We start from the raw sequence: 25,378 nt of genomic DNA, 5'->3' as shown, positions 1-25,378 counted from the left end.
AGAAAGTTTGCTGACATTAGACTGTATTAGGCTATTTGTAATCTTATTCCGTCTGCCTGAGTAGCTCACAACGACAAGAGAGTAGCCAACTGAGGACTCTCTGTGACCAGGCCTCAGTACACAGACTCAGGCTCGTTAGCATCAAATTCCAATCAAATAAGCAACTCTATCCTAAAAAGAAAGACAAACTATACAAAGCAGTGACCAATGTGTATTGGCAGAGAGGTAGTCCGAAAAACAACAGTTGTGTTGAACCAAAGTTCTGCATGCAGCTGGCTCAGAAGATTAAGTTAAAAGAAGTCTAAGAAAACCCAACCATGACTGAAATAGGTACGTGTCTTTTTGCTTCCAACTATCTTGAAAAAGTAACAATGATGCAATACTATAAATCTTTAGTTAATTAATGCAAGTTTTTTGCAGTAAGCTTCATACCCTCATCCCGTATTACATACCATCTGTCTATGGTGAATATTTAGTTCTCACTCGCAACCTGCTTCCTAACCCTTAGAATAAATGTACCTCCTTAAAATCCAGAAAACTGTTTCAATAGACCATAGGGGGATAATGACTTAAATTTTAAATAAACTGCTAACATTACTTTATAATCTACTGCTGCCATCTCCTGTGTTAATGAAGCAGCACCTTCACACTCATGAACAAGAGTCACAGTGTTTAACGGGAATAATTCTCACTGGCCAATCAGATGGCAAATTTTCAATACACAGAGAAAGGAAAGCTTAATTCTGTTACCTCCAAGTGACTTCGCCTCTCAGCAACCACACGTTCATCCTTGTTTCCAAAAAGTTTCTTTGGAGGGAATTCGAGGGTAGCAAGCTGAAATACATATTTTACAAGAGAAGTATTAATAGTATACCTATGATCTTTGGACTGTTATTAATCTATCATTTGGAATCTCTATCATGGGGTAGAAAGAGAAAGAGGTCGGAAGTTTAAAGATGCCAGGTCTTGCTTTGCTTTGTCATCATCCACCTCTGTACCTTGAATAGATCAGGCAAGACTCCACAATGGTCAAATGAGAAGGCAGGATAGGATGATGGGAACTCAAAGAAAGGCTGACCTGAGTCTCAGTATTTTGTCTTCAGCAACATATTAGACTCTTTGCCAGATGGTGTTTTACAATTTTTTTTTTCCAAAATGCGAGTTTGTTCTTCTTTTAGTCCTCTTCTTAAAAGAGAAATCAATTTTTCTGTTGAGGTGAGAATTTGAAAACTCAACTCGCACACTACCTGAACACTCTGTGAAATGGTTCTCAGACCACTTCTAAGGTTCTTTAAACATTCCATATTGCCTTTTCTCAGCTACTACTGCAAATGGACATTTCCCATGTGAAAAGAGGACTTCTCTTTGAAACTTTTCACCTTGTTTCCTAAAGAATAAAGGTTCAGAATTTGTTTTAGCCAAGTCTTGGAATTTCATAGTTATTTTCCTTATGCTTCTCTTCTTAGAGGTGTAAAAACCATGATGAAAACGTAAGCTTTATTATAGACTCTAAGGCAAGAAAGAACTCTATAATCTGGTGAAAACCTGACCAGCCAGTGTTGCTTTGGTTGAATGAATGCTAAGAAGCAATAATTGTTGGTGTTGATGAAATTCACTATTTCCTTCCTTCCTTACCTTGTCAGGTTCAGACAAATTGAGAGACCAATGAAGCATTATCAAGAAAAAATTAACAACATTTCTCCCACAATATAGGTCACAATATGCCACAAAATTCCTATTTTATACATATGCAAATCTCTCAGTTGATTTAAATTTATATTGCCACAGTGAGAGACAAAAATTAAAAGCTAGTATCTGAATATATAGTACTTTAAAAACTTAGTTTTAAAGTAAAATATACACACAGAAAAATGCACATAAGTGAACAACCTGACGAATTTTCAAGTCTGAACACACTGTGACCGCCACCCAGATCAAGAAATAGAACACTGTCGGCACCCCAGAACCCCCAAGTGCTCCATTCCGGTCACTCCCTCCACCCCTTACAAAGGTCAACCCCAGCCTGATGGACTTCTAGTTTGTGCTCTTTTTGAAATTCATGTAAGTAGTATCATACAGCGTGAACTCCTCTGAGTTTGCCTTCATCGCACTGCCTCATGATTGTGAGATCATCCATGTTGTTGGGCATAGCATTAGCTCGCTCATTCTCGTGGTGATAAATTACTCCATTACGTGAACATTCCACCATTTATTTGTTGAGTTTCTTCTTAGTTTCCAGTTTTTGGTCATTAGGAATTGTGCTGCAATGAATATTTTCCTATACGTATGGATTTACCTATAGGAAAATATGTAGAGATTTCTGTTGGTCATACTCTTTAGGAGTAAAAATGCATGGGTGTGCAAGTGTTCAGTTGTATTTGAAATTATGAAACCAAATTTGGTTTTGCAAAGTGGTTTTATTAACTGACATGCCTACTAGCAGTGACGGAGAGACCCAGTTGCTCCAGATCCTCACCAATACTTGGGACTGTGGTTGTTTTCATCTTATCAGTTCCAATGGGTACGCAGTAATTTCTATTGTGGTTCAGATTTGCTTTTTCTAATGACTACTGAGGTTGAGCATCTTTTCACACGCTCGTTGACTATCTGGTTAGTCATTTTGGGGAAGTGTCTGTTCAACTCCTCTGGCCATTTTTTTTATTAGGTATCTGCCTTCTTCTTGATAATTTTCCCCTTTCGTGCTCTTTAAGGTATCTTTGATGACTTTTTTAAAGTTAACTGAAGTCGGAAACGTTCACTTCTTTCACACTCTAGTGCACTTTCTACCAAAACAAAGCAAGCTTCGGGTGGGTGGGACGTAGCACCTCTTCTCCTCGTTTTCACACCAATGTCCCAATTGTGTTGCTGACATTCAATTTTAAAATCAGTTCAAGGTCAAGTGAAAGACCAAGAGCACTGAGGTAAGACAGACCCAGTTTGAATCTCAGCTTGACCGCTAACTAGCTAAACCAGCTATGTTTCTCTGAGCCTGAGTATTCTCTACAGAAAAAAATGCAGACAGTCATACCAAATCCCACCAGGTTTCTGGGGAGATTTAGTGAAGCAATGCTGAATGGACTTAGGCTACTATTATTCTTTGTTATAGATCTAGTAATTACTAAGAAAGCAGGATGCCCCATCCCCTTCATCCTCTCTCCATCCCTGGACCAGTGATGTGGCTTCAAGAAGCGAAGGGTTTTCTGGAATCCTGGCCTCATTGGCACAAACACACTTCCCATATGCTGCCGCTGAGAGAAGACAGGTACACCAGAGCTTGTCTTTTGGGCTTCATCCAGCCTCGATTTCATTTATACAAATGTGTTTCCCCCCACGGCAGAGATGCTGAAAGCTTGGCAAGCATGCTTTCACAGTTGGTTGTTTTGTCATTTTCTTATGAAGCTGATGAGGTGATGTGGTTTCTGTCAGGGGAAATTTATAGTCACACTTGCGCGCTCAATCAGAAATGGCGCACTAAATGGACTTCAGGAAGCTGAAGCAGGTGAGGATCAAGCATTTAAATTTCCTGGTAGTCAACAGTAGTGCTCCATCTTGAGATGGAGGCTAATACTTTGTGCTATTAATATCCACCCTGTGAAATAACTATGTATAAAGTTATAAAGTATAACTATGTATAAAATTATGTGTAATACTGTTGTTCAGATTTTAGGAAAAAAGAAACAGTAACCTTAAACAACTTTTAGGCATATAATCATAGGACTATAGTATTCAACTGTCTAACTTTAGAGATAAACAGGTCTAGAGTTAAATGACTTGGAAAGGTTTATATTTGTGGGGTAGCAGAGTCAAGATGAGGAATCTGGACTGACTCTGGGTTTTCTGTGACAGCGCTATAAAGGGTGTCAGCAGTGTATGGAAGAAACCCTTCTGAAGCCCTTGGGGATCCAGGATTCAGAAGAAAGGAAGCAATTCCTCCTTAAGTGTATTAAACCAGAAAAATGATGTATAGCTGCTAGGCAGTGAACAACAGTGCCAACAAGAGCTGTCAGCAGAACCCCACTGAAGACCTGTATGCACCAATGGAACAGGAAAGTGACAGGAGTCAGGAAAGGCAGTGGAATAACAGGACAGAGGATGAGTCTGGAGGCGGGTTCTCCAGAAGTCCGTCCCAGGACATATAAGATTGACTAGTTCCTATTATTTTACTTCTCCTGTAATAAAAAATAAGAATAATGGTGGCTATCCTTACACATAGTTGAAGTGTTGGAGGGAAGGAAAAAAGGAATAGGAGCAGAAGTTCCAATGTGACTTATGATAGAAATGCACACTTCTGGGGCTTCATGCTCCATTGGTGGGGCTGGGACACAAACAAACTAAAGTAGAAAGGCAAGGTCATGAGGCAAAGTACAAAAAAAAATAGCCTCTATTAAATAATTATAATTTCGTAAGAACAGCTTTACAACTCTCTTCCTTCTGATAGAATGGAAAGGACCTCATTTCTTCTTTTTAGAGAATTGTAACAGTGTTGTTTAGGCCTTGCTATCTATAAGCTCTTAGGTTGAATGAGATGAAATTGCCAATGTTGTAAGTTAAAAATGCTTGAATAGAGCAATTCTAGCTGGTTAAACCCTGTATGAACAGTGATATTTTTAAGTGACCACTAGGGCAGAGACACGTTTCCAGCTGCTTTACATGCCAAGGGTAAACATTCTCATTTGATGGACTGTCAGTTGGTTATAGCTAAACCAACCTTCTTTCAAAAGAATATTTTTCTTAAACCACTCAAAAATAAAACAAAACTAGAAATACATTTAAAAATAGATAACACTGAGGAAACCACGGAGCTGGGACAGCAGGACTGGTGGCACAGGCAGCCATTTGGGGACCAACAGGTGTTGACATAGAACAAATTACAGGGCCCTCCTAAAATCAGCCAATCTTCCAGAAAGGGGGGGAAAAAGACCATCATAGTCTTTACTTGGATAGGGGGAAAGAGGACAGGGGGAATTGCTGCTTCATCCAAAAATAATAATACTATAAAAATTCTTAGAAGAGTTTAGAAAGCTGGGGTAGCAAAGAGGCCTGAATTTCTTCTCTGCACGAGCACGAAGCTCCTTTCTCATTTATTTTAAACAGAACAGCCAAAGCAATCTTTCGGAGCTTTCATTTCTGGATTGTGAATTATTTACACTGTCCAAACGTTTTTCAAAACGGACAATTTACCAAGATCGAAAGAGACACTGGTCTGAACAAATAATGTGCCTGGAGAGCCAAAAAAAAAAAAAAACCCACAAAACCGCTTCCATTTTGCTGAATGCACTGCCGTCTGAAAAGCAGAATTTCCAACAGATGAAGATGACAAGACAGGCTCCGAGAGGGGATTCTGAACCATCCCTGCTTCTCCACCCATGCCCTACATACACCAACATCTTCTGTTTACTTGTTTGGTTTCTCATGTTAAACAGAAAATTTAAAATAAAATAGCAATATTAGCTAGACATTTTCATTTCTTCTCAAGTTCTCAATATTTACAAATTTCCATTTTAGTGCCTCATTTTTAATGCAGCAGACGGTCTGGATTTGACTCCCGTGAGAAATGCTGTCAGGAGCAGTGGGTGGCAATCTGCAGGTGGAGAGGACCCCTCTTTGATTTCCTTTGTTACCTCTGACAAAGGAAACACAGGGTCCCATATTTCTAAAAACTAAAGTTCCTGAAGTTCTATAGTCTTCACAATAACTAAATTCTAAAGGAACTCGGGTAAATATTTCTGATTCACAGAAAAATGATCAAGATGCTTGGGATTCAGTAACAAGGGAAAAGTAATTTTCTTTCTTTCTACAAGATTTCATTTTCATAAAGAGCAAGCACCATCATTTCTGCTTCTAACTTTCATGAAGAGAGTCATGTTGAAAAGTGTGATTGCAATAAAAACAATCTTTCTACAACCCATAAAATCCGATGGAACAGTTCTAGTTAAAGATGGTGGAATAAAGGCTTTATTTGCTCCCTTTGTCTCCTTCAAAAGCACCAAAAACAACGAAAAAGATCAAAAGTAAAGTAAACGCTCTGTCTCCAAACTAGGAAGCCATCAGAGCCCCACAATGCAGGCCAGGCAGCACCCCGGGAAAGCAGTGCGGAGCAGGGACAAGATGAGGGGCTGCTGAGAGACCTCATCACCTCACCTCCAGACGGCTGGCCATGAGCTGTCCACCAAAGTAAGCATCCAAATTCTCAGGCATTCCGTTCCTCAGTGACTAAACAGGCTGCGTCTGGGGACAAGGATAAGGTAGGGGACACCCACAGCAAAGAGGAAGGCAGCGGGAGCTCCGGGACCAAGAGCCTGGAGAGGCTCCTGTCTCTAGTGGCAGAGAGAGAAGAGGCCAGAGGGCAAGTTTTTAGCTTTACTGCCCACAGCCAGTGATCCCACAGCTCTCGTGAATGCCAGAAAATAAGAGAAGACGTATCTCAAAGCAAAGGGAAAAACTGGTGGGAAAAAACTCAGAAAAATTCTAAGCCAAAGTTTGGGCGTGCAGCACCTGCGGCCTTCCTCCTCCCCAATATTGGTTCCCTCCTTCCCCCATGATACAACGGTGTTTTCCCCCAACGATTAGTTCACTTCACTTAATGAGGAGAAATAACTAGAAGAAACCAAAACTGGAACTATGAATAAAAACGGGTGGGGTGAGGAGTTGTTGAATGAAACATAAGCAAAAGGAAGATAAAGAACACACATCACAAGAAGGATTGGCCAGAGATAAACAGGAAGAATTCAGACAAAAAATTATTCATAGTCTTAAAGAACTATAAAAATCAGCTCTAAAAAAGAGATAAAAGAAGTGATACACAGGTTGAAAGAAGAGACTACAAGGGGGAAAAATAGGCTGAAAAGTGAGGCAGCTGTTAGAGAAATGGCTGATTCTAAGACTGGGAAGGGAATATGTAAGATGCGCCTGAAGCATGTTGGAGTGCCAGCAAGTAAAGAAGCACCCAAAACCAAAGCACAATGATGGACTATGTTAAAGGAACAAGAGCTCCTAATGGCCAAAGCTGAAACAATTTGAAAAACAAAACTAAATTAAAAGAAATAGTATTGGCTTATAACCCAAAATATAATGACTGGAGAAACAATTGAGCAAATAAAGAAGGGGAGAGGAACAGACAAGCCTCCCATGTAGAAAAATTCAAAATAATTAATGGAGATACTTCACCATCAAGGAAGTGGAGCACATGTCCCCATTACTAAAATGTGTGCTGTGCAGAGTGACCTCCTTCCACAGTACAGCACAGAAAGGAGGAAAACCGAGTAACTTTCCAGTAGAGAAACCTGGAGAAACCTCAGCCAGGTGATCGACGTCAATTATCAACAGTGCTAACTCATACTAATAGTGTATGTATCCTTTATATGATGTGAAGATAATAGCACTTTATCTCTGTGATTTTCCTCTCCAAAATCCCTAACTCTAGTCTAATCATGAGAAAAGCATCTGACAAATCCCAGCTGGGGAGGTTCTGTAAAGTATCTGAGCAGCATTCCTCAAAAGTGTCAAGGTCATTTAAAACAAGGAAAGTATGAGAAACTGCAATAGCCATGAGTAGCCTAAGGAGACATAAGGACTAAATGGAATGTGGTTTCCTGGATGAGATCCTGGAACAGAAAAGGACATTAGGTAAAAACTAAGAAAATCTCAAAAATATACACTTTAGGTAATAATAATGTATCAATATTGGTTCACTATACTAATATAAGTTGTTAAAAATAGGGGAAAGTGGGTATGGGGTATTTGAAAACTCTCTTTGCTAACTTCACATTTTTTTCTATAAATCTAAAACTATTCAAATAGGACTTTTGGTTTCTGATCTGATACCTAAGGAGATGGAAAGCCACTACTCCTCTCCTCACAACAAGAAAAAAGCTGAACAATCTAAAATTAACAAGTTTTCTTAGATTCATCAGAGAATTCAGGTCACAGGGCAAACTATGGTCTCCAAACTGGAGAGACAGGCGGAGACAGAATCATAGCTTAGAGGGCATAGGGGCCCATGGCTGGAGCCAGTTTTGGTGGGAACAATGTACACTGATGGTAATTGATGAATTGCTGGAGACTCAGTGTAGACTAGTATGAGAGTTAAAAGCTCCGAGAGGGGGCAGTCTTGGCTGGGGTAGGGTCTCCACACTTTCGTGAATTTTACCTCCAGGAGCCCCACCAGATTCTCACTGTGAAGATGGGAGAAAAATCCCCTCTGTTCCATCAGGAAGATGGGAGAAAAATCCCCTCTGTTCCAGCAGGAGGAGAGAAAAAGTAACCATTCTGAAATACACCCAGAGCTCTCTGTTCTCCTTAACAAGGCCTGCCCTCAAGGGAAACTCTTCTACTAGAATCTAACCGCATTGGCTTTTACTGAAGCCAAACCACCGCCCTGGGGAAGTGAAGTGCCCAACTCAGGCTCACTGAAGACGAGACCTGATCACCTGATCACAGGCCCACAGAATGCTGCCATTCCCCCACACCACATCCCCATCCGCAGGCTCCTGCACAACAGCAGGTTGGGGGTGGGGGTGGGGGGGGGCGGGGAGGGACACAGCTAAAAGAGCTGCAAGCCTGTTGAAGAAGTCTCTGGGAAAACCCAGAGACAACAGTGGAGACCAACACAAGGGCTCTAGAGGAGACTTTAGCCTCTGACACCACAACTATCACAAAGAGCAAACACAGCCTGTATGCTGGCCAGAAAAACATACATAAAATCTCATGCTAAAGGCCATCTACCTCAACTCCTTTCACCCAATACTTCATGGCCAGCTTTCAGCAAAAAATTATAAGGCATGCTAAAAGGCAAAAAACACAGTCCAGGGGCTGGCCTGGTGGCCGAATGGTTAAGTTCGCGGGCTCTGCTTCAGTGGCTCAGGGTTTAGCTCGTTTGGATCCCAGGTGCCGACATAGCACCGCTCATCAAGCCACATTGAGGTAGCATCCCACATGCCACAACTACAAGGACCCACAACTAAAATATACAACTATGTACAGGGGGGCTTTGGGGAAAAAGAAGGAAAATTAAAATCTTAAAAAAAAAACAAAACACAGTCTAAAACTATTCTAAGATGAAAAAGGTTGATTGAAAAAGAAAAATCAGTACCACCACACCATCCACCCCTGCCCTTCCCCTTGCCTCCCCCACACCTGCTCAAAAAAAACAAGTCAGCCAGAAGAACTCAAGAAGGAAATGGAAGAAACAAAAACAGTATTGGAATGAAAGCCCCAGCAGAAGGAACAAAAGTAGAACAAACACAATAAAAACACAGATTAGCATACAATACATAGAGGAGGGAAAAAAACAATGGAAAATGAAATGTGCTCAGGGAAAGAAAGAAAACGTGATCCAAGAGGCTTATCCCTAATCAAAGTGTCTGTCAAGCGTACAGGCCACAGACACACCTTCTCGAGCAGATAAGAACTCAGGTAAAACATATTAACGTGAATCTTCCAAAACATATTACACGACCAAAAGTAACCAACCAAGAGACAGCACAACAGAAAGATCTCAGGAATGAAGACACCACGGGAAAGTAAACACTGCCTCTATTTAAACTCCCAACTAAGAGGGAATTATGTATAACATATGTGTAAAAGAATGTGAATATTATATCTTGACAACATAAAAATAATATAATTTTAAAATTTGGGAGATGAGAGGAAACAAAGTGTGTTATTCTTATCTTTGTTAGAAGGGTCAACTGATCTCATCTTTTTTCTTAAAGTTGCATATATTTTAGAGAACTTATAGCTTGTGCTGGAGAGACATTTAATTTGAAGTTCAGCAATTTCTTCAGTTTTACTTCATTTTCTTTCACTTCAGTTAAATTCAAGTAAAATTACTGTTTGTAATTAAAAATAGCATATCTAGAATGAACCCAATGTTATAAAGTTATCTCATTCTTTTTTCTTTTTCTCATTTTAATGTATCAATCTATATATCCATCCTTTTATCTGTGCCTGTTAACTTAAGTACTTAAAATAATGTTCATTAAATGGTAACATTAATTATATTTAGAGAATGATTTTTAGTAATCTGTTGCTTTCTTTTTGTATTATGTGGAATTTTTATAAATGAGCATACATCATTTTTATAGAAACAATAAAAAGTGATTATCCTTTTAACAAATTTAATGGAACTGTTAAATTAACACCATATGTCTTTTTCTTTTAATAACCTGGGATTTGGGGCAATCAGATTTCAAATCTTAGCTGAGCAAAGAGCTGGTTGTGTAATCTTGAGAGATGTCTAAAGCCTCTCTAGTTTCTAGCTTTCTCATCTGCTAAAAGGAAGGAATTGAACTAAGATGTTTAAGTTTCCTTTCAGCTCTGAAATTCTATAACTCAGGTACTGATGAATTAAAATCTCTCTATGCTGAGTTAGAAGTAGTACTTTAGACACTATGGAGATATTTTACCTATTATCTTGGCTTTGCTTTTGAGGAGGGTACCTTACTTTCTGTAAAATCTTTGTAGCATTCTTATTTGAAGTAAGGCAAAGATGTGTAGAGGGAAAATAGAGCCTTATATAATAATGAAACATGTTTCAAGAGCTTGTAGAATAGAAAAAGGACAGGCACAAACGGGAATGCAGTATTCATGAGAAAACCCTTAAAATGGTATCTTTCCTGCTATAGCCATTATCCTTACAGTAGGAGTGGGAAATGATGCAAAAACATTTGAGCTCTTATGGGAAAAACTGTACATTAAAGTTAAATATGACGACTGAGGTCAAATAAATTGGATATTTGTGAGAGACAAGATAGGCCTAGAGAATACTGGAAGAAAATTTAACAACAGCCCAATGGCCTACTTTGTATAATTATGAAATTTGATTATGCAGAGTAAAACATAGGAAACAAACAAAAGGGCACATTTCTTTGGCCTAAGAGAAACATAATGATAAGCTTGTTTTGCAATGCAGTAAATAAAACCTATTTAAAGCCATTAGAAAAATGAAATCAATAATTTTGCGGTCTTACTGATTTCCAATGAAATTTGTCTTTCCCTTCTTCAATGCCTGTGGAGTCTAAAAACCCAAGTTATTAACTTTACTTTGAATGTTCGACCAACAAGCCTCTAATTTTTAGGTTGAACAATAGATCTACATGAAGAATTTTCAACAGTCAGATAAGACAATCAACAGTCCTTATAACTAGCATAGCCACTGTACAGAATTATTTGTGAATCTCAGTTTTGGGAAAATGAAAGCGTTGAGTATCCATTCATCCATCAAGTTAGCTAGCTGTACATATGTGTATATTAGACATGCAGTCAGCATTCTCTGTTGCTTTGTAATATTTCTTACTGCTCTTAATGATCTCAGAGTGAAATTTTCATCTACAAGTTGGTTTTTCCCTCTCTGACTCCCAGCGGACTGACACAGCTCAATTATCTTCTATGAGCCATCATGCTCAAATCCTGACTTCAACGTTTATTACATTATAATAAGATGGGTTGGTCAGTCTGCTGCCATCAAGAAGACAAATTAAATGTAATGGAAAAGTTTGCTTTTATTAGAAGCCTTTCTCTCTTGGCCAAGTTCACTTTTCAGGTTAGCCAGACCCTGCACTGAGTCCAGGTGGGCTTGGAGGCAACAGACAGCATAGGTTTTAATAAACGGCGTCGCTATTTCTTTGGATATAAACAATGGCAGCCCTAATATAGAAAAGAAATTAAAATGAGTAATAAAAAGTCTTGCCCATCTTTTATGACTTTCTAACAATTAAGCAGCTAAAACTCGATTATAAATCACTGAAAGAAAACTGAGAACAACTAATAAAGTGTGGAATCTCTACTAATGAAAGGAAAACACTTGACTTCTGTTACCACCTAATAAAAGTGTACTTTCTTGTCATTCCTCATTTACTAGGCATTTTATTTACTCCTGTAATACTTGGTTTCCTAACAAGTACCCGAATTTTAAAGACTAGAAGGAAAAAATTCTATGTGGCACTCTAGTCGGTCAAAGCAGCTATAACCTATGATAACTGGCAGCATTTGAAACGTCCACACCCTGCAGGTTTGTGGCTGTAAATTTCAGCCACTCCAGCTTTTGAGAAATGGAAATAATGAAAACTCATCAAAGGGCTGCCATAATTCTCACAGCTGACTAGATGAAAGAATTTCTGATGATCCAAAATTAATAGCAGCTCCCAAGGCCTCATAAGAACAGCTGTCACTGAGAAATAGACTCACAAACAAATAAGCAATTCTCCTCCAAGTTTGATTTGTTAGAGGCGTGAGGCAGCAACTTTTCGGGCCAATTTAGATGGATTATTAAAGGAGCAACGAGCTACCTTCAGACCTTTGATAAGGTACCTCGAGCACACCACCCAATATTTACAAGCACCCACTATGTGCCTGCCCCAGAGCTTGGCACATACGAGACTCTCACGAAGTATCTGCTGAGTGAAGGAGCAAGGCAGAATTCCCTGCTGGTGGCCCGTGGAGCAGCGAGCTATTACAACCAGCACATACCACTAACAGAAGCTGCTGTCTATTGTCACTGAAGTGCTAAAACCTGAAGTCATCCTAGGTATAAGATCATAGTTAGAAAAACAGTGAGGGCTGCACTGACTTCATTACAGTTGGTACAAAAATTGTAACTTTTCCACATAAAATCACACTCCTCTCAAAGCCAGTGTCAGTTTTATTTAGGCATAAGCCAGTGAGGATAAATTTGAGGACATTCATCTGTGTTGCAACAATTTCTGAAAGTGAGAAACATTTCAGATCTGTGAGAATTTAATACCGCATTTTTAAGAATAATTATACAGTTGAACTAAGTCGGATGCTTGTATTTTCCGTCTTTGACTGTGATGCTAATTGTCTCTTTCAGGGACTGAGACATGACAGGAACCTGTCATTGTCATGACTTTCGGTAGAAGGAACCCAATTACTAGTTATCATTCATGGGGATTCACTATGCAACAGATTTTTATAGGGAACAGATTTTCTTCTCTTCGATCTCACCTGGAGCACTCTAAAAATTCCTCCTTCTCTAACAAATGTGGTCACGGAGAGGGACACCCAGGACGAGGGACACAGGACCAGGAATCAGGAGACACAAATCTCGCCTATTCCCCAAGTCTTGATGCGACTTTGACAAAACTTTCTCTGGGTATTTGATTCCTTATGTCTAAAATGAAAAACCGGACTACCCAATCTTTCAGGTCCCTTGGAGTACTTCTGTTTCATAATGTGCAAATGGTTCCATGGAAGTTTCCTTGCTGGTTACAGAGGAAAGCTGACACAAGTCTATGTTTCATGTCTTTGATGATCAGAGAGACCATCAACATGTTTTCACTGTCTAGGTTTAAAGTTGCCTGTCATTAATTTTTGACAAGAGTACTTGTCATTGGAAATCACCTTTTAGATTTGGCGATCTATAATAATGAAAAATTAACTAATGCTCCCAAGGTGGATGCAACATCCCCCAACTACATGCTCTCAGTCCCCATGTCAGATTTACTGAATCAGAATTTCCTAGTTTGGGGCCTGGGTCCACATATTTCAGAAAAGCTTCCCAGTTAATTCTGATGCCTTCTGCTCCCCTACCCACACTTGAAAGCAGTGATTTAAGTACTGTTTTTCTATCAGGTGGAGAGAATGGTGATATAAACCATACAGTGTCATACCTGGGCCTCTGATCACATACCAGGTCAGGAAGCTGGCAGCATTCTATTTTTGCCTACATAGCTGTTGGCTGTTTAAAAATTCAAGGAGGATGGGGACTCGGCACAGCTGAATTTATCTAAAGTTTACCGGATGCTCCCTGTGGCTATGGTTGGTAGCATTATAATTTGGTGGTGAGTAGATCTGCAATTTTTATATTAAATTCAGAATGCTGGTTATAAAACTGTTTAGAATGCATTTCAGTGATGGATGGTAAATAGCTGTCCAAGACAAATACAAGGCCAATAGCCAGTTTCTTTTCTTTCCCTTTTTTGGTGCTGCTTTGGGAAAATTACTTAGAAAATAAAGAAGGTGAGAAATGGTTCTATCAGCACAAACTGAAAGTCCATATACAAATTAAATAACCTCTTGCCTAATCGTTTTCTTCCCTCCCATTGGCATTTACTGCTCACCCAGAGACTGCCAGATGTGAGACAGAACAGTCGCTTGAACACAGCAATCTTTCATTTTTACTCGAAAGCTCTGAAAATATTTTTCTCCCTCAGCTCTGTAGGGAGAAGAGAGCCCCCTTGGGGATGCGGCTGATGGAGGCTGATCCTGTCTGACACTCCGGGTCTCTCATGACTCACTGTGATAACTCGGTTATGATGCAGACAGGCAACATGGCCTGTTCCACGTAACTTATGATCTTACCACGCACACACATTGAAAGTTCCCTAAGCATTTATTTTGACTGTACATTTTAATACACAAGATGTCCCATTTACATGGTTCATCCTCTTGCCTCTAGGCAATGCTGTCTCAAAATCACTCCTAGCCAAGATTATAAAAGGGACCCCCAATGATTGATTTCAAAGCTTAACTGCTTCCACTGTAAGACGATTCTCCGCGAGGGAAGGTGTCCATTTGGCTCCAGCACTGGGAAGGGAGGACTCCTTGTTAAACGTACTAAAATAAAGTCCTCTAAAGGTTAGACAGAGGGTGGCATCTCTGAACCTCCTAGAAGGAGCAGTGACCCTCTGATCTTCCAGCCCCACATCCTGCTACTTTAATAAATACACTCAGAGCCCACTAGACCACTTATCCAAAAAGGGGGGCACTGGGAGTGCAGAAGGGACAGTTGGTCTTCACTAGTCATTCTAATGGCTGAAAGCGGATGTGGTTTTAAATAGTCTTTCTTTTCAGCTTCTGGATGAGCTAGCTTCTGTCTGATGGGCTCTCTGACTAGGATCTGGATCCACAGGTAAACATTATGGGCACTAGAAGGAAAGAGTAACTCTGCCTCTTCTGTAGAGAAAAGAGAATGCATAACAAGGCTTTGTTTCTGAGCACATAACTTGACTGATATTTAAAAGTATTACACTGGTATTAATAGAGTAAAAAAACATAGCTTTCATATAGATAAAGAGCACTGCAGAAATGATTTGCATGACAAAATTTCAAAGACATGCTCTCTAGCAGATGCTGCATAATACTTCATAGTTGCTTTCAATAATATATTTTATCTGAGGCTCTCACAGTCTTTTACAAACTAGCTGTGGCATTATCATTTTACAGATGTGGAATTTGAAAACACAGGGTTTAATATGATTAAGATTCCATACAAAGTCAATGAAGGGGAGCAGAGAAGGAAAGCCAGAAGGAGCTATATTATCTTGCACAGTGCATGTCACTATATCAAGATGACAAATTAATTCAAAACAAAAGGGAAACCTATTTAGAATCCAGAAGAAACCGCTAAGATTAAAGAACATGAATAAATAAAAATAAAACAATTTAAAAACCTTGAATAATGCAGCACCTCCAGTGAGAACTCAGCCCACTCATACAGTGAATCTGAAAACAGAATGAGCGCAATGCTTACATATGATCCAAGATCACCCGCAGTCAGTCCATTCCTTTTTAGTATTATACAGGACAAAGAACTTAGTTTTCTGTTTTCATTCTAAAATTTGTCACCATACAAAAATAACGGACTAAATTTTTTTGGATTTCTTCTTTTTTCCCTGCCCTTAATTCCCATGCTCCAGAATTTCATAGAACCCAGTAGCTTCTTGTCCTTTCAGTTCTTAAATTCATTTTGCTTGTAATAACCATAAGTTCCTCCTATTTTCTTCACAGACATATATCTAATAAGCAACAATTCCTTCCTGTTTATCCCTGAGGGGTCTTCAGTCGACCAGCATCATTGTCCTTAAGGGGACATTATAGTAAATAAGTAAGCAAATGAATATGAGTAAACAGGGAGACTGAAAAGACGTAGCTGAATGACGGCTGAGGAATTCTTAAAGCCTCACTAATGGGAGTGAAGGCCCTCAGGGCTCTCAGCCTACCCAATTTCTGTGTGTTCTTTCCTATCTTGGCCTTTGGTAAATCAAGTCTTTAAGAACAGCACCCAGACAGCTGTGTGGACTGCTGCAGACACTGCTGTGATGGCCTCTTCAAGTCTGTCCCTGCCAGGGAGGTAGTGATCTCTGTCTTACATCCCTCCCAGGCCCCCTGAGCCTAAGGCCAGCCTATGGGAGCCCTGTGAATCTGAATGTTGAGTTGGACACAAGAAGACCTTCTAAGGGCACTGCAAATGGTGACCTCTGAGGTTAGATTAAGAGAAACTTTCACATTCTATGTGTATATCTTTGAACAATTGCAATCTTTTACCATAAACATGCAACTTATTTGGAAAAAAAAAGATTACTGAGAGGGGAAAAAAATCTCCATAAAAGGAACTGTCACATCAACTTCCTTTAGAGGTATATCTTCCAGGAGAACACAGCCAGAATTGCAGAAGCAAATGTGAATGAATAGGATGTAATTTTAGACCAAGTTCCAAAAGGTTATAAGCTATAACCAAAACTCAAGTTTTAAGGTGAACAAAGATTCTCAATCTTGGCAAGTATATGACAAATTCTGTATATTTTGAATTCAAGTATGTTTTTTCAGCTTGACTGAAAATTTGGAACCTTCTGTAACTATGTAAATTTAATATGCCTTATTAAAAAAACATTATCATCAACCATTTACTTAGCAAGTAAGCCTATGTGAAGCCAGGCTGCACAAAAGAAAAATCAACTTTATGGAAAAAAAATACAGCTGATATTCAACTTGATATTTAAGCTTCATCTTGAAAGGTTAAATGGACAGTGCTGTTCTCTCACTGAAATAAGATTTATCTAGCTCTAGAATAACATGCTACTGTGTTTTTAGAGATTATGTGGGTTTTTTTCCATTTAATTTTTTATATTACTGTTGGTTTAGAAACAGGAAATAGAGTCAAAACTGCCTGGGCTTCTACACCAGCTTCTGCTCACCAGTTGGGTGACATGAGGCAAGTCTCTTGCTCCAACCACAGGAGATCATGAATCTCAGAAACATAGCACACTGTGACCTGGGGGGGACATGCTAAGCTCTCAGTAAATGGTGAGAAAATCAGTCAGGGCTGTGGCTATTGAAAAGCTCAGAGGCATCAGCAAGCCCCTCCCCAGGATCTGTAATTAGTGCAGTTCCCTTTCTAGATACAGTGCTTGTTCTAGGATCTTACCGCGTAGTTTCAAATCACTACTCACATTATCTCGTCTTTTTCAAATACCTGCATGCATGTGTCTGTGGATTCTCTTTCATAACTAACTCTTTTTTTTGTCCTTATGAGAAAGCAATTACAAGTCACAAAGTTGGACTCAACAAGCAAAAGAAATTTCCACACTTAGTTATCATTTTGATTACAAGTTTGTCTTCAGGTTTCTGTGAGAAGTCATCCAGGAATAGAATGGAAATTCCAGCTGAGTTTCAATGTTCGGACCTTCTTTAATATCATCCCGTGGTTTCCCTTAGCACTAAGAATAAAATTCACAGCCTTACCTGATCAAGGCTCTCCCCACTCCCTGCCCGCATCTCTACTGCACTAGCCACTGTTCACAGGTCTTCCTGTTCTTGCAATGTGCCAAGCTTGGGCCCATCCCAGGGCCTTTGTGTTTGCTGTTCCTTCTACGTAAGATGTGCTCACCTCCAGATTTTCATGCCCAGATCTTTCTCAACATTCAGATCTCAGCTCGGTCTCACTCTTTCAGAAAGCCTCTCCTGGTCCACTCCATCTAAAGTAGCCCCGTGCCCAGTTCTCCTGCCACACTACCACAGTGCCTTGTTTTATTTTCTCCATGGCACTGAACATTTTCTAAAATTATGTTATTTATTTGTTTATTGTTCATTCTCTCTGCTTCTTGACAAGAGGGAATGTGGCTGTCTTGCTCACAACTGTATTCACATTGTGGAGTTGCTGAATATAGATTTATAAATGAAAGAATGAATGAAACCAGCTTGATTTTTTTCATTTGAAGGTCATTTTTTTCATCATATACACAATACACTCTTTTTCCCCTGAAAATAATAATAATAAATAACAATAATTTTATTGTATCTTTAAAGATTACTTCTGTTTGTTCTAAAGTTTTCTTTAAAAATGCTGATTAGAGCTGTGCATTGTGTCTTGCCTCATAGCCTCATATTTCAACTAAAAATACCATTTCATCAGAGATCCCCACCCTGACACGACCTTATACTAAAGTACTCAACCCTTCGACCCCATCACATTTCATTGATATTTTTCCTATAAGGCATGTACCTCACTTAAAATGGGAACTGCCACTTGGCATGCTTACTCTTTAAGTGTTATTATTATACTTTCTTGTTTTTTATCAGTCTGTCCCCATATGAATTTAAAATATATAAGAAAAGACACTTTTGTTCTTGTCTACTACTGTAATACTAGAATCTAGAAAAATATGCCTACTTAGAACAGCTCTGAGCTAATGGCATTGAAAGAACTGATATGAAATAAATCATAGAATGAAAATCCTGGTAAAGTCTGTATCCTGTTTCAAGTAAATTGCTTTCTTCCATCTATTAATGCGGGAATTTAGTATGTTAATATGAAAATCTATACATTATTAAAGTACTTATGTAGTAACTTAAAACCAAGCAGTTAATGAGCTGCAAAGCTCACTTTCAAAACAAGTTGCTCTGCACAGTTAATGTGGACACAATACTTCTACTTTGGATTGTCAATAGTAACTTGGCACACAAAGAGTAAATTGCAGAAACAAACTTAATAACTTGGCTTTGATGTAGTTACTTCTGGAACTGAAGCCTCTTGGGAAAATGGAACTATACTCATACCTGAAGCTTCTTCCATTTTTAATAGAATACTATTATGATAGCTTAACAACAGGATTTCAGAGAGAGCTCAATTTTACCTGGACTCAAGTCTTCTACACATCAAGGAGCCATTCTATTTACAAAAAGGTATTTCTCTTTATATAGTATACAAGAGAAGAAAGAGTGGAAGGCACGGAAGTGTTATGGAAATGTAAGCTATTTAATGAGAACCAAATTAGGGACAATGTCTGGCTAAATTATTTTTTAGGATATCAGAGGAAACTATAAAAATAGAGCTGAAAAACAGTACTTAGGAAAAGCAGGCTAATTAGACAGTGACTGCTGAGTGATTTGCAGTCACTTCAAACCAAAACTCCCAAAGAGCTGTGCCTACACTAGGTTTCCTCTAGCTGAAGTACCAAAAATTAGATAAATAAAATAAAATAATAATAATAATAACACATTCACTTGGAAGAGACACATTAATCTTAGGAATACTTTTCTTCACTTACAAGTATTTTAAAAATTAGTCTTTGTCCAAAAAGGAAAAGATTACTAATATATCGATATGCTCTGGATATCTCATGAGATACATGAAATGCTTCCTTGCTTCTAGATAATTCCATATTTACTACCTCCTCTCCACGTTTGATGGCAAATTAACTTTTAATGACTTTACTTCCCTTTAAGTGGAAGTCTAAGCCTTAATGTAGTCTTTTTTAAGAGAAAAAAGGACAAATCTATACTGAGGAATTTATTAGTATTTCATTTTAATAGGTCTCACAGTTGAGAAGTTGTAAACTGATTAAAATATTTATTTAAAATTCATCGTAAAATGTACGAAAAGGACAGAATTCATTTACTGTCACTTTATCTTGAGTTCAGAAAATGTTTAAATTGCGTAGAATAGAAATGGAATAAAGGACAAAAATTAAAAAGCTATCTTTGACAGATGAGTAATTGAAATAAAACTTGGTGAGACTTGTAAGCTAAGGCCTAAAGAGAGAGAGAGAAGGAGGGCATTGATAACGCAGTCAGCTCATATACCTTACGAAACAAATGTTCTTAATTGGAGATAATTATTTCATAGCTTACCTCTGCATACTTTAACTTCAATGTTTTATGCATTTCTCGAAAACGACTGTAACGCCTGAATACGGTCCATGTCTCATCTAGGACAGTAATCTATTAACCAGGAAAATGAAAATAAATCAGCATTAATTAGAGGGAAAAGTGACTAAAAATTTTTTTAAATAATTTAAAAATTAACAAAAAATGATTAGCATGTAAAATTTCTCCAGAATTGAAAACATTAATCTAGCTGCATAAATAGGACATAAATAATAATTGTACTCTACTTCAGCGTGCATCTCTGGTTCCCAAATCTGGGTATAAGCCACACGTGCTTATCTAAAGTGAGGTACAGACAGATACCTCTTAATGGCTTACAGAAAGTATCCTTTGAACCTCCACTTGGGTTGTAGAAAGGAAGCCTCACAGGGTGACCTTTCTGTTACGGCGATGTGCCCATACCAAGGGTCTACCCATTTTATACAAAATGCCAGTGCAGGCCACCAGATGCCACCACAATAGACAGGAGGAGAAAAACAAGAGAAAGAGGAGAGAAAAAGAAGGAAAAGGAAGAGGAGAAGGAGGGGGAGGAAGGAGGAGAAAGAGGAGGAGGAAGGACAAACAGAAAAATGAGAAAAAATCTGTCTGCATCTTGATTATTAGTATAAAAACACACAATATATTTTGCTTTATTTCAGAGGAAGAATTCTCAATCCAGTCTTGACCCTGCAGTTGAACTTACTGTTCCTGTTGAACGAGATGACTGAGTGGAAACTCTGACACCCATCAGTCACATACTGAGGTCACAGCGACAAGGAGAGGCTGGCAGACACCACTAGCCTTTACAATCACACCTAAAGCACAGGCTAACAAGTCTCAAATTCCTACCCCAGCTCCCACCTTTCTTCCGAGCTCCAGACCTATGTACCCAACTTGGAGACATCTGTCTTTAGATGTCATACAGGAACTTCAAGGTCAACTTGTCCAAAACTGAACTCTATGTAGTCTCTCTAGTCTCCATTCCAGCTCTGCTCTGGTGCATCTTATCTCATTCATTTCACCACCATCCACCAACTAGCCAGCCAGACGCTGCAGCCACCCCTGATCCCCTCCTCCCCACTAATAGGCCCACAGGAGAGCAGGCAGATGTCCTGCTCTCCTTCTACCTCCTCAAATTTCTTAGAGCTCTAGCCTTCCATCCTTCGCCATCACCACCACTTTACTCTAGGCCATCAGGTCTCACGAGGCCTCTGCCAGTTTCCACATCCACACTTACCTGCTCCAATCCGTTTTCTGCACAACTGACAGGGGAGCTTTTAAAAGCTTAAATTTGATAATTCCACATGCCCCCTTAAGACCTCCCAGTAGCATCATGCTGCTCTTAGAAAAAGACCCAAATTTTTAATCTTTAAGACCCTAATTTTTAATTTTTAACCTACTGCCTGCAGCAGCCTCACCTCAAGCCTGTCTCCCCTTCGGTGCCTTCACTCACGCTGCACTCCCTGAATGCACATACTCCCTCCCACCTCAGGGCCTTTGAAAGGACCATGTCCCTGAATGGGACCCCACATATCAGAGAAATGCCCTTCTCAGGCACAGGAATTCAGCCTGATTCACCGGCATGTAAACCACAGGGGATCAGCAGGTAAGCAGAAGCAACAGTGAGGAGGATACCCATGTGGACAGTTTCACGAGGAGGAGCAAGCCTTGTGCTTCAGCCTCTCGCAGGTTCACTCATTTCCCAAAGTGGCAAATACGATGATTTGGGTGTGTACAAGGAAGTACGTTTTTTATTTTCATCATTCTGATTCTGTACTCATTATTTACAATAATTTTTAAATTGTGGCAAGTTTCTTCTTATGAGTTTCCTTTAAAGATATTTCTATAAGGGAAAAAAGGTAAGCATATTTACAAAAATCATTAAGTGAAAACAGCACAGGTGCTCTGCACCTGTAAGTTTTTAAAACCGGTATGCAAGTCTCTCAAGCTTGGGAAGCACGGCTCCCAGCAGCTAAGCAGGGTGGCCTTTCTCTCTGGTTCTCTCCTCCTCAGCAGACCCCACTGAGGCCCGGTAAGCTAGACCAGCACGATCAGCAGGGGCGTGAGGGCTTCCTAAGGGCAAGAGCACAGCAACGCCCTGCCTTGGCTGGACACAAAGCAGGGGTCAAAGTGAGAACTGGAACAGGAGTGAGCATGATGCTGCCTACCTGCCAAGAAAGCTTAGAGAGCTCACGGAACCACACCTGTGACCTGGGAACAGTAAGCTGCGGGATGCTCACAGGCGAGACCATCCCGCGTTGGGACTCTGAATTCCACAGAAAGTCACTGAAGAAGCCTAGCGTGCCCTGGTTGCTCAGACTCTAACGCCCCCGGGCTCTCGTTCCTTCTCCCGAAATCCTTCCACTGAACCACGTGAACTCATGGCCAATCATCAGCAACATCCCCTACATTTCAGCCTCTTCAGGGAACATTTCAGGGAAAACAGCAGGGACTGTTTTCTCCCCACATTCTTCATCCCATTGTGCCAGAAGGTGGGCAGACATTCTTGTTTGCAATCCAACTTCCAAACCATCGTTCCTCTATCCTTTCTAAAATCCCTCCTCTGAGAAGCTCGTGCCTTCAGATCCTGCCACTCTACCCATCTTTCACCTTAGTCACTCACCAATTCCCCAAAACCAAGATTGTAAGTTTTGCTCACTGTCATCTGCTCCAACACTATGGAACTTCTGCCATGATTCTTGGTAATTTCATTAACCAACAGACGATCCCTCCAACACCCTGGCCTCCTGTTCCTTGACCTCCACCCTGGTTCCTTCCTCCCTCAACTTGAAAAACATGGACAGTCAAGACAACCATTCCCTTGCATTCAACCTCAAATCTCTTTGTCCCACTCTTGAAATTCCCTGGACTAAGCTAAACCACAATCCTGGTTCAATCTAACTGTCTGCTTACTCCCAGCCTGTACCTGCCCAGCAGAATGTGGCTGAAGAAAAACACACCACAAATGGAACGACTGGTCTCATTTTAAAGTCATAATCACCACACCTTCAAGGCAGCCTGGATGCCTCCCACCAGTCATACGACATTTCCCAATTCCACTCACTCTTCCATTCTCTTAGACAAAGATACTTAAATAGTTTACTCTTTTTCCTCAAGCCTTCATCACCTCTTTCCCTTACCATCAGCTGATAACCTTAATTCCTATTTCACTGAGAAAATGGAAGTAATCAAAAGAATGTTTCCAAAAACACCCTCAACCGAGTCTACTCATCTGCAGGCATGCGATGTATATCAGTGCTCCTAGTTAAGCCCAACTCCTCTTCTTACTGGATTCCATCCCCTCTTGCCTTCTGAAGGATACTGCAATAAACAATTATCTTCTCTCTCATGCACCAACACAGTCCCACCCCCATTAGATTATTCACATCAGCATCTAAACAAGCTATTAGTTCTCTCATCTTAAACTCCCATCTTGACCGCCCTTTCCCTTCCAACTACCACTCCATCTCTGTCCTTCTCGTTATAGCAAAACTCCTTGAGTTTATTCTTTTTTTTTTAAGATTTTATTTTTTCCTTTATTCCCCCAAAGTCCCCCAGTACATAGTTGTGCATTTTTAGTTGTGGGTCCCTCTAGTTGTGGCATGTGGAACGCCGCCTCAGCATAGCTTGACGAGCAGCACCATGTCCACACCCAGGACTCGAACCGGCGAAACCCTGGGCCGCCGAAGCAGAGTGCGCGAACTTAACCACTCGGCCACGGGGACGGCCCCTCCTTGAGTTTATTCTTGATGTCATAAATTTCTTTCTTCCGATTATCCCTTGAATCCACTCCACTCTACTTACCATTCTACTCAAACTACTCTTACCTACTCTTACCAAGATCATCAACAACCTCCACATTGCTAAATCTACTGGTGAATTCTCGGTCTTGATCTTACTTGATCTATCTCCTTGTAGCACCTTTCTCATTTGGCTTCCAGGTTGCTACACTCTCTTACCTTAGTTTTCTTTGCTGGAATTTCTCCTCATCGCCCTGACCTCTAAGCATCCAAGTGCCCCAGGGCTTAGTCCTTGAACATATTTCATTTTCTACCTACACTCACTCCTTTGGTGATCTCATCCCATGTCACAGCTCAAATTTCTATGCTGATGATTCCCTGGATACTCATATCTCTCCCCTGAACCCAGGCTCATATATTCTACTGGGTACTTGATATGTCTGCCTACTTGGACGTCTAATTACATTCAAGTTTAATGACTAAACTTACCAAAATTAATCTCACCCAAACTCACTCCCCTTCCTGCTTCCCCATCTCAGTAAATGACAATGCCACTCTTCTGCTTGTTCACTCCAAAAACTTTGGCACCATCCTTAATGCTCCTCTTTCTCTTGAACCTCATATCCAATCAGTCAGCAAAACCTTTCCAGCAAACTCCAAAATATAATGAGAATCTGACTGCTTCACACCATCTCCACTGTTAACATCATGCTCTAAGCCACCATTATCTCTTGCCTGGATTATTTTTAACAGCTTCCTAGTTGGTCTGTTTGCTTCTGCTTTTGTTCTCCCTCCCCAAATTTCCTTTCATTTTTTTCCTCAATATGTCAGCCAAAGTGATTTTTTTAAAACATTAAGTCAGATGCAGCCATTTCTTTACTCAAATAGGACATCCTCCCAAGATGTTCCATTTCACTCAGGGTGTAAGTTCAAGTTCTTCCATTGATCGACAAGGATCTGTATGATCTGTCCCCTCCCTTACCTCATCTCTGATCACTCTCTCTGTTGCTCACTCTGGCTTCCTTGCTTATCTAGACTACATCAAACAAGCTACACAGTAAGTATGGCCTCAGGGACTTTGTATGTGATTTTTCCTCTTTCTAGAATGCTCTTTTCACACAACTAGCTCCCTCACTTCCTTCAAGTCTTTGCTCAAAAGTCACTTTCTTGGTGATGCCTTCTCCGGATATCCTATCTAAAGCTGCATTCTCCTTTCCTCAACTCAACACTATTTACGCCTCTTCTCTATTTTTCTAATAAGCACCTCTTATTATCTAACACAGTATATATTTACTTATCTATCTTATCTTTTTGTCTCTCTTCCCTACTAGAATGTAAGCTTCAGGAGAGCTGATTTTTAGCTGTTTTTCACTGTTCCTTACAAGCGTACTTGACACATCATGGACATCCTGAACGAAAAGTTGAAAGATGGAGCTCCAAATGGACTTGTCTTAAATATACTCAGGCTCTTAGTGACAATGAACCAGCAACACCTTTCTTCATCTCTCTGGGCAGAAAAGGTCTTCAAAAGGCCTCAAGAAAAATTAGGATAATTAGGAAAATTAGGACATCTAGCTTGTGGGGCTTCAGCTTGCAGTTTCTTCCTCTTTGTTGGTTTCACAGCTCATTAATGTTGGACCATTTTTTGAAATCTCTGATTAATGAAAGAGCTACTTCAAATCTACCTTGTCATTTTGGGTTTCCTTCCTCTTATTCATACTGGCCCCAGAATACTGCCTTCAAAAGGGATATCA

At 39.9% G+C, this 25,378-nt stretch overlaps 1 protein-coding gene across 5 annotated transcripts in view; it reads right to left on the bottom strand.

The window, feature by feature from the left end:
- Positions 1 to 25,378, bottom strand: part of KIF16B (kinesin family member 16B) — a 277,231-nt gene that overhangs the window by 34,516 nt on the left and 217,337 nt on the right. For 4 of the 5 annotated variants that reach the window (XM_070485541.1, XM_044747821.2, XM_044747824.2 and 1 more), the window contains 2 exons: positions 19,870 to 19,959; positions 751 to 834 (listed from right to left, as the gene is read on the bottom strand). In XM_070485541.1, the coding sequence (XP_070341642.1) occupies positions 751 to 834; positions 19,870 to 19,959 (174 nt within the window). The remainder of the gene's footprint in view (positions 1 to 750; positions 835 to 19,869; positions 19,960 to 25,378) is intronic. The other variant, XM_044747823.2, reaches the window with a different exon arrangement.

The sequence above is a fragment of the Equus asinus genome, chromosome 15 (genome assembly GCF_041296235.1).
Source record: "Equus asinus isolate D_3611 breed Donkey chromosome 15, EquAss-T2T_v2, whole genome shotgun sequence".
Lineage (NCBI taxonomy): Eukaryota > Metazoa > Chordata > Mammalia > Perissodactyla > Equidae > Equus > Equus asinus.
This window is presented reverse-complemented; position numbering and strand designations above follow the sequence as displayed.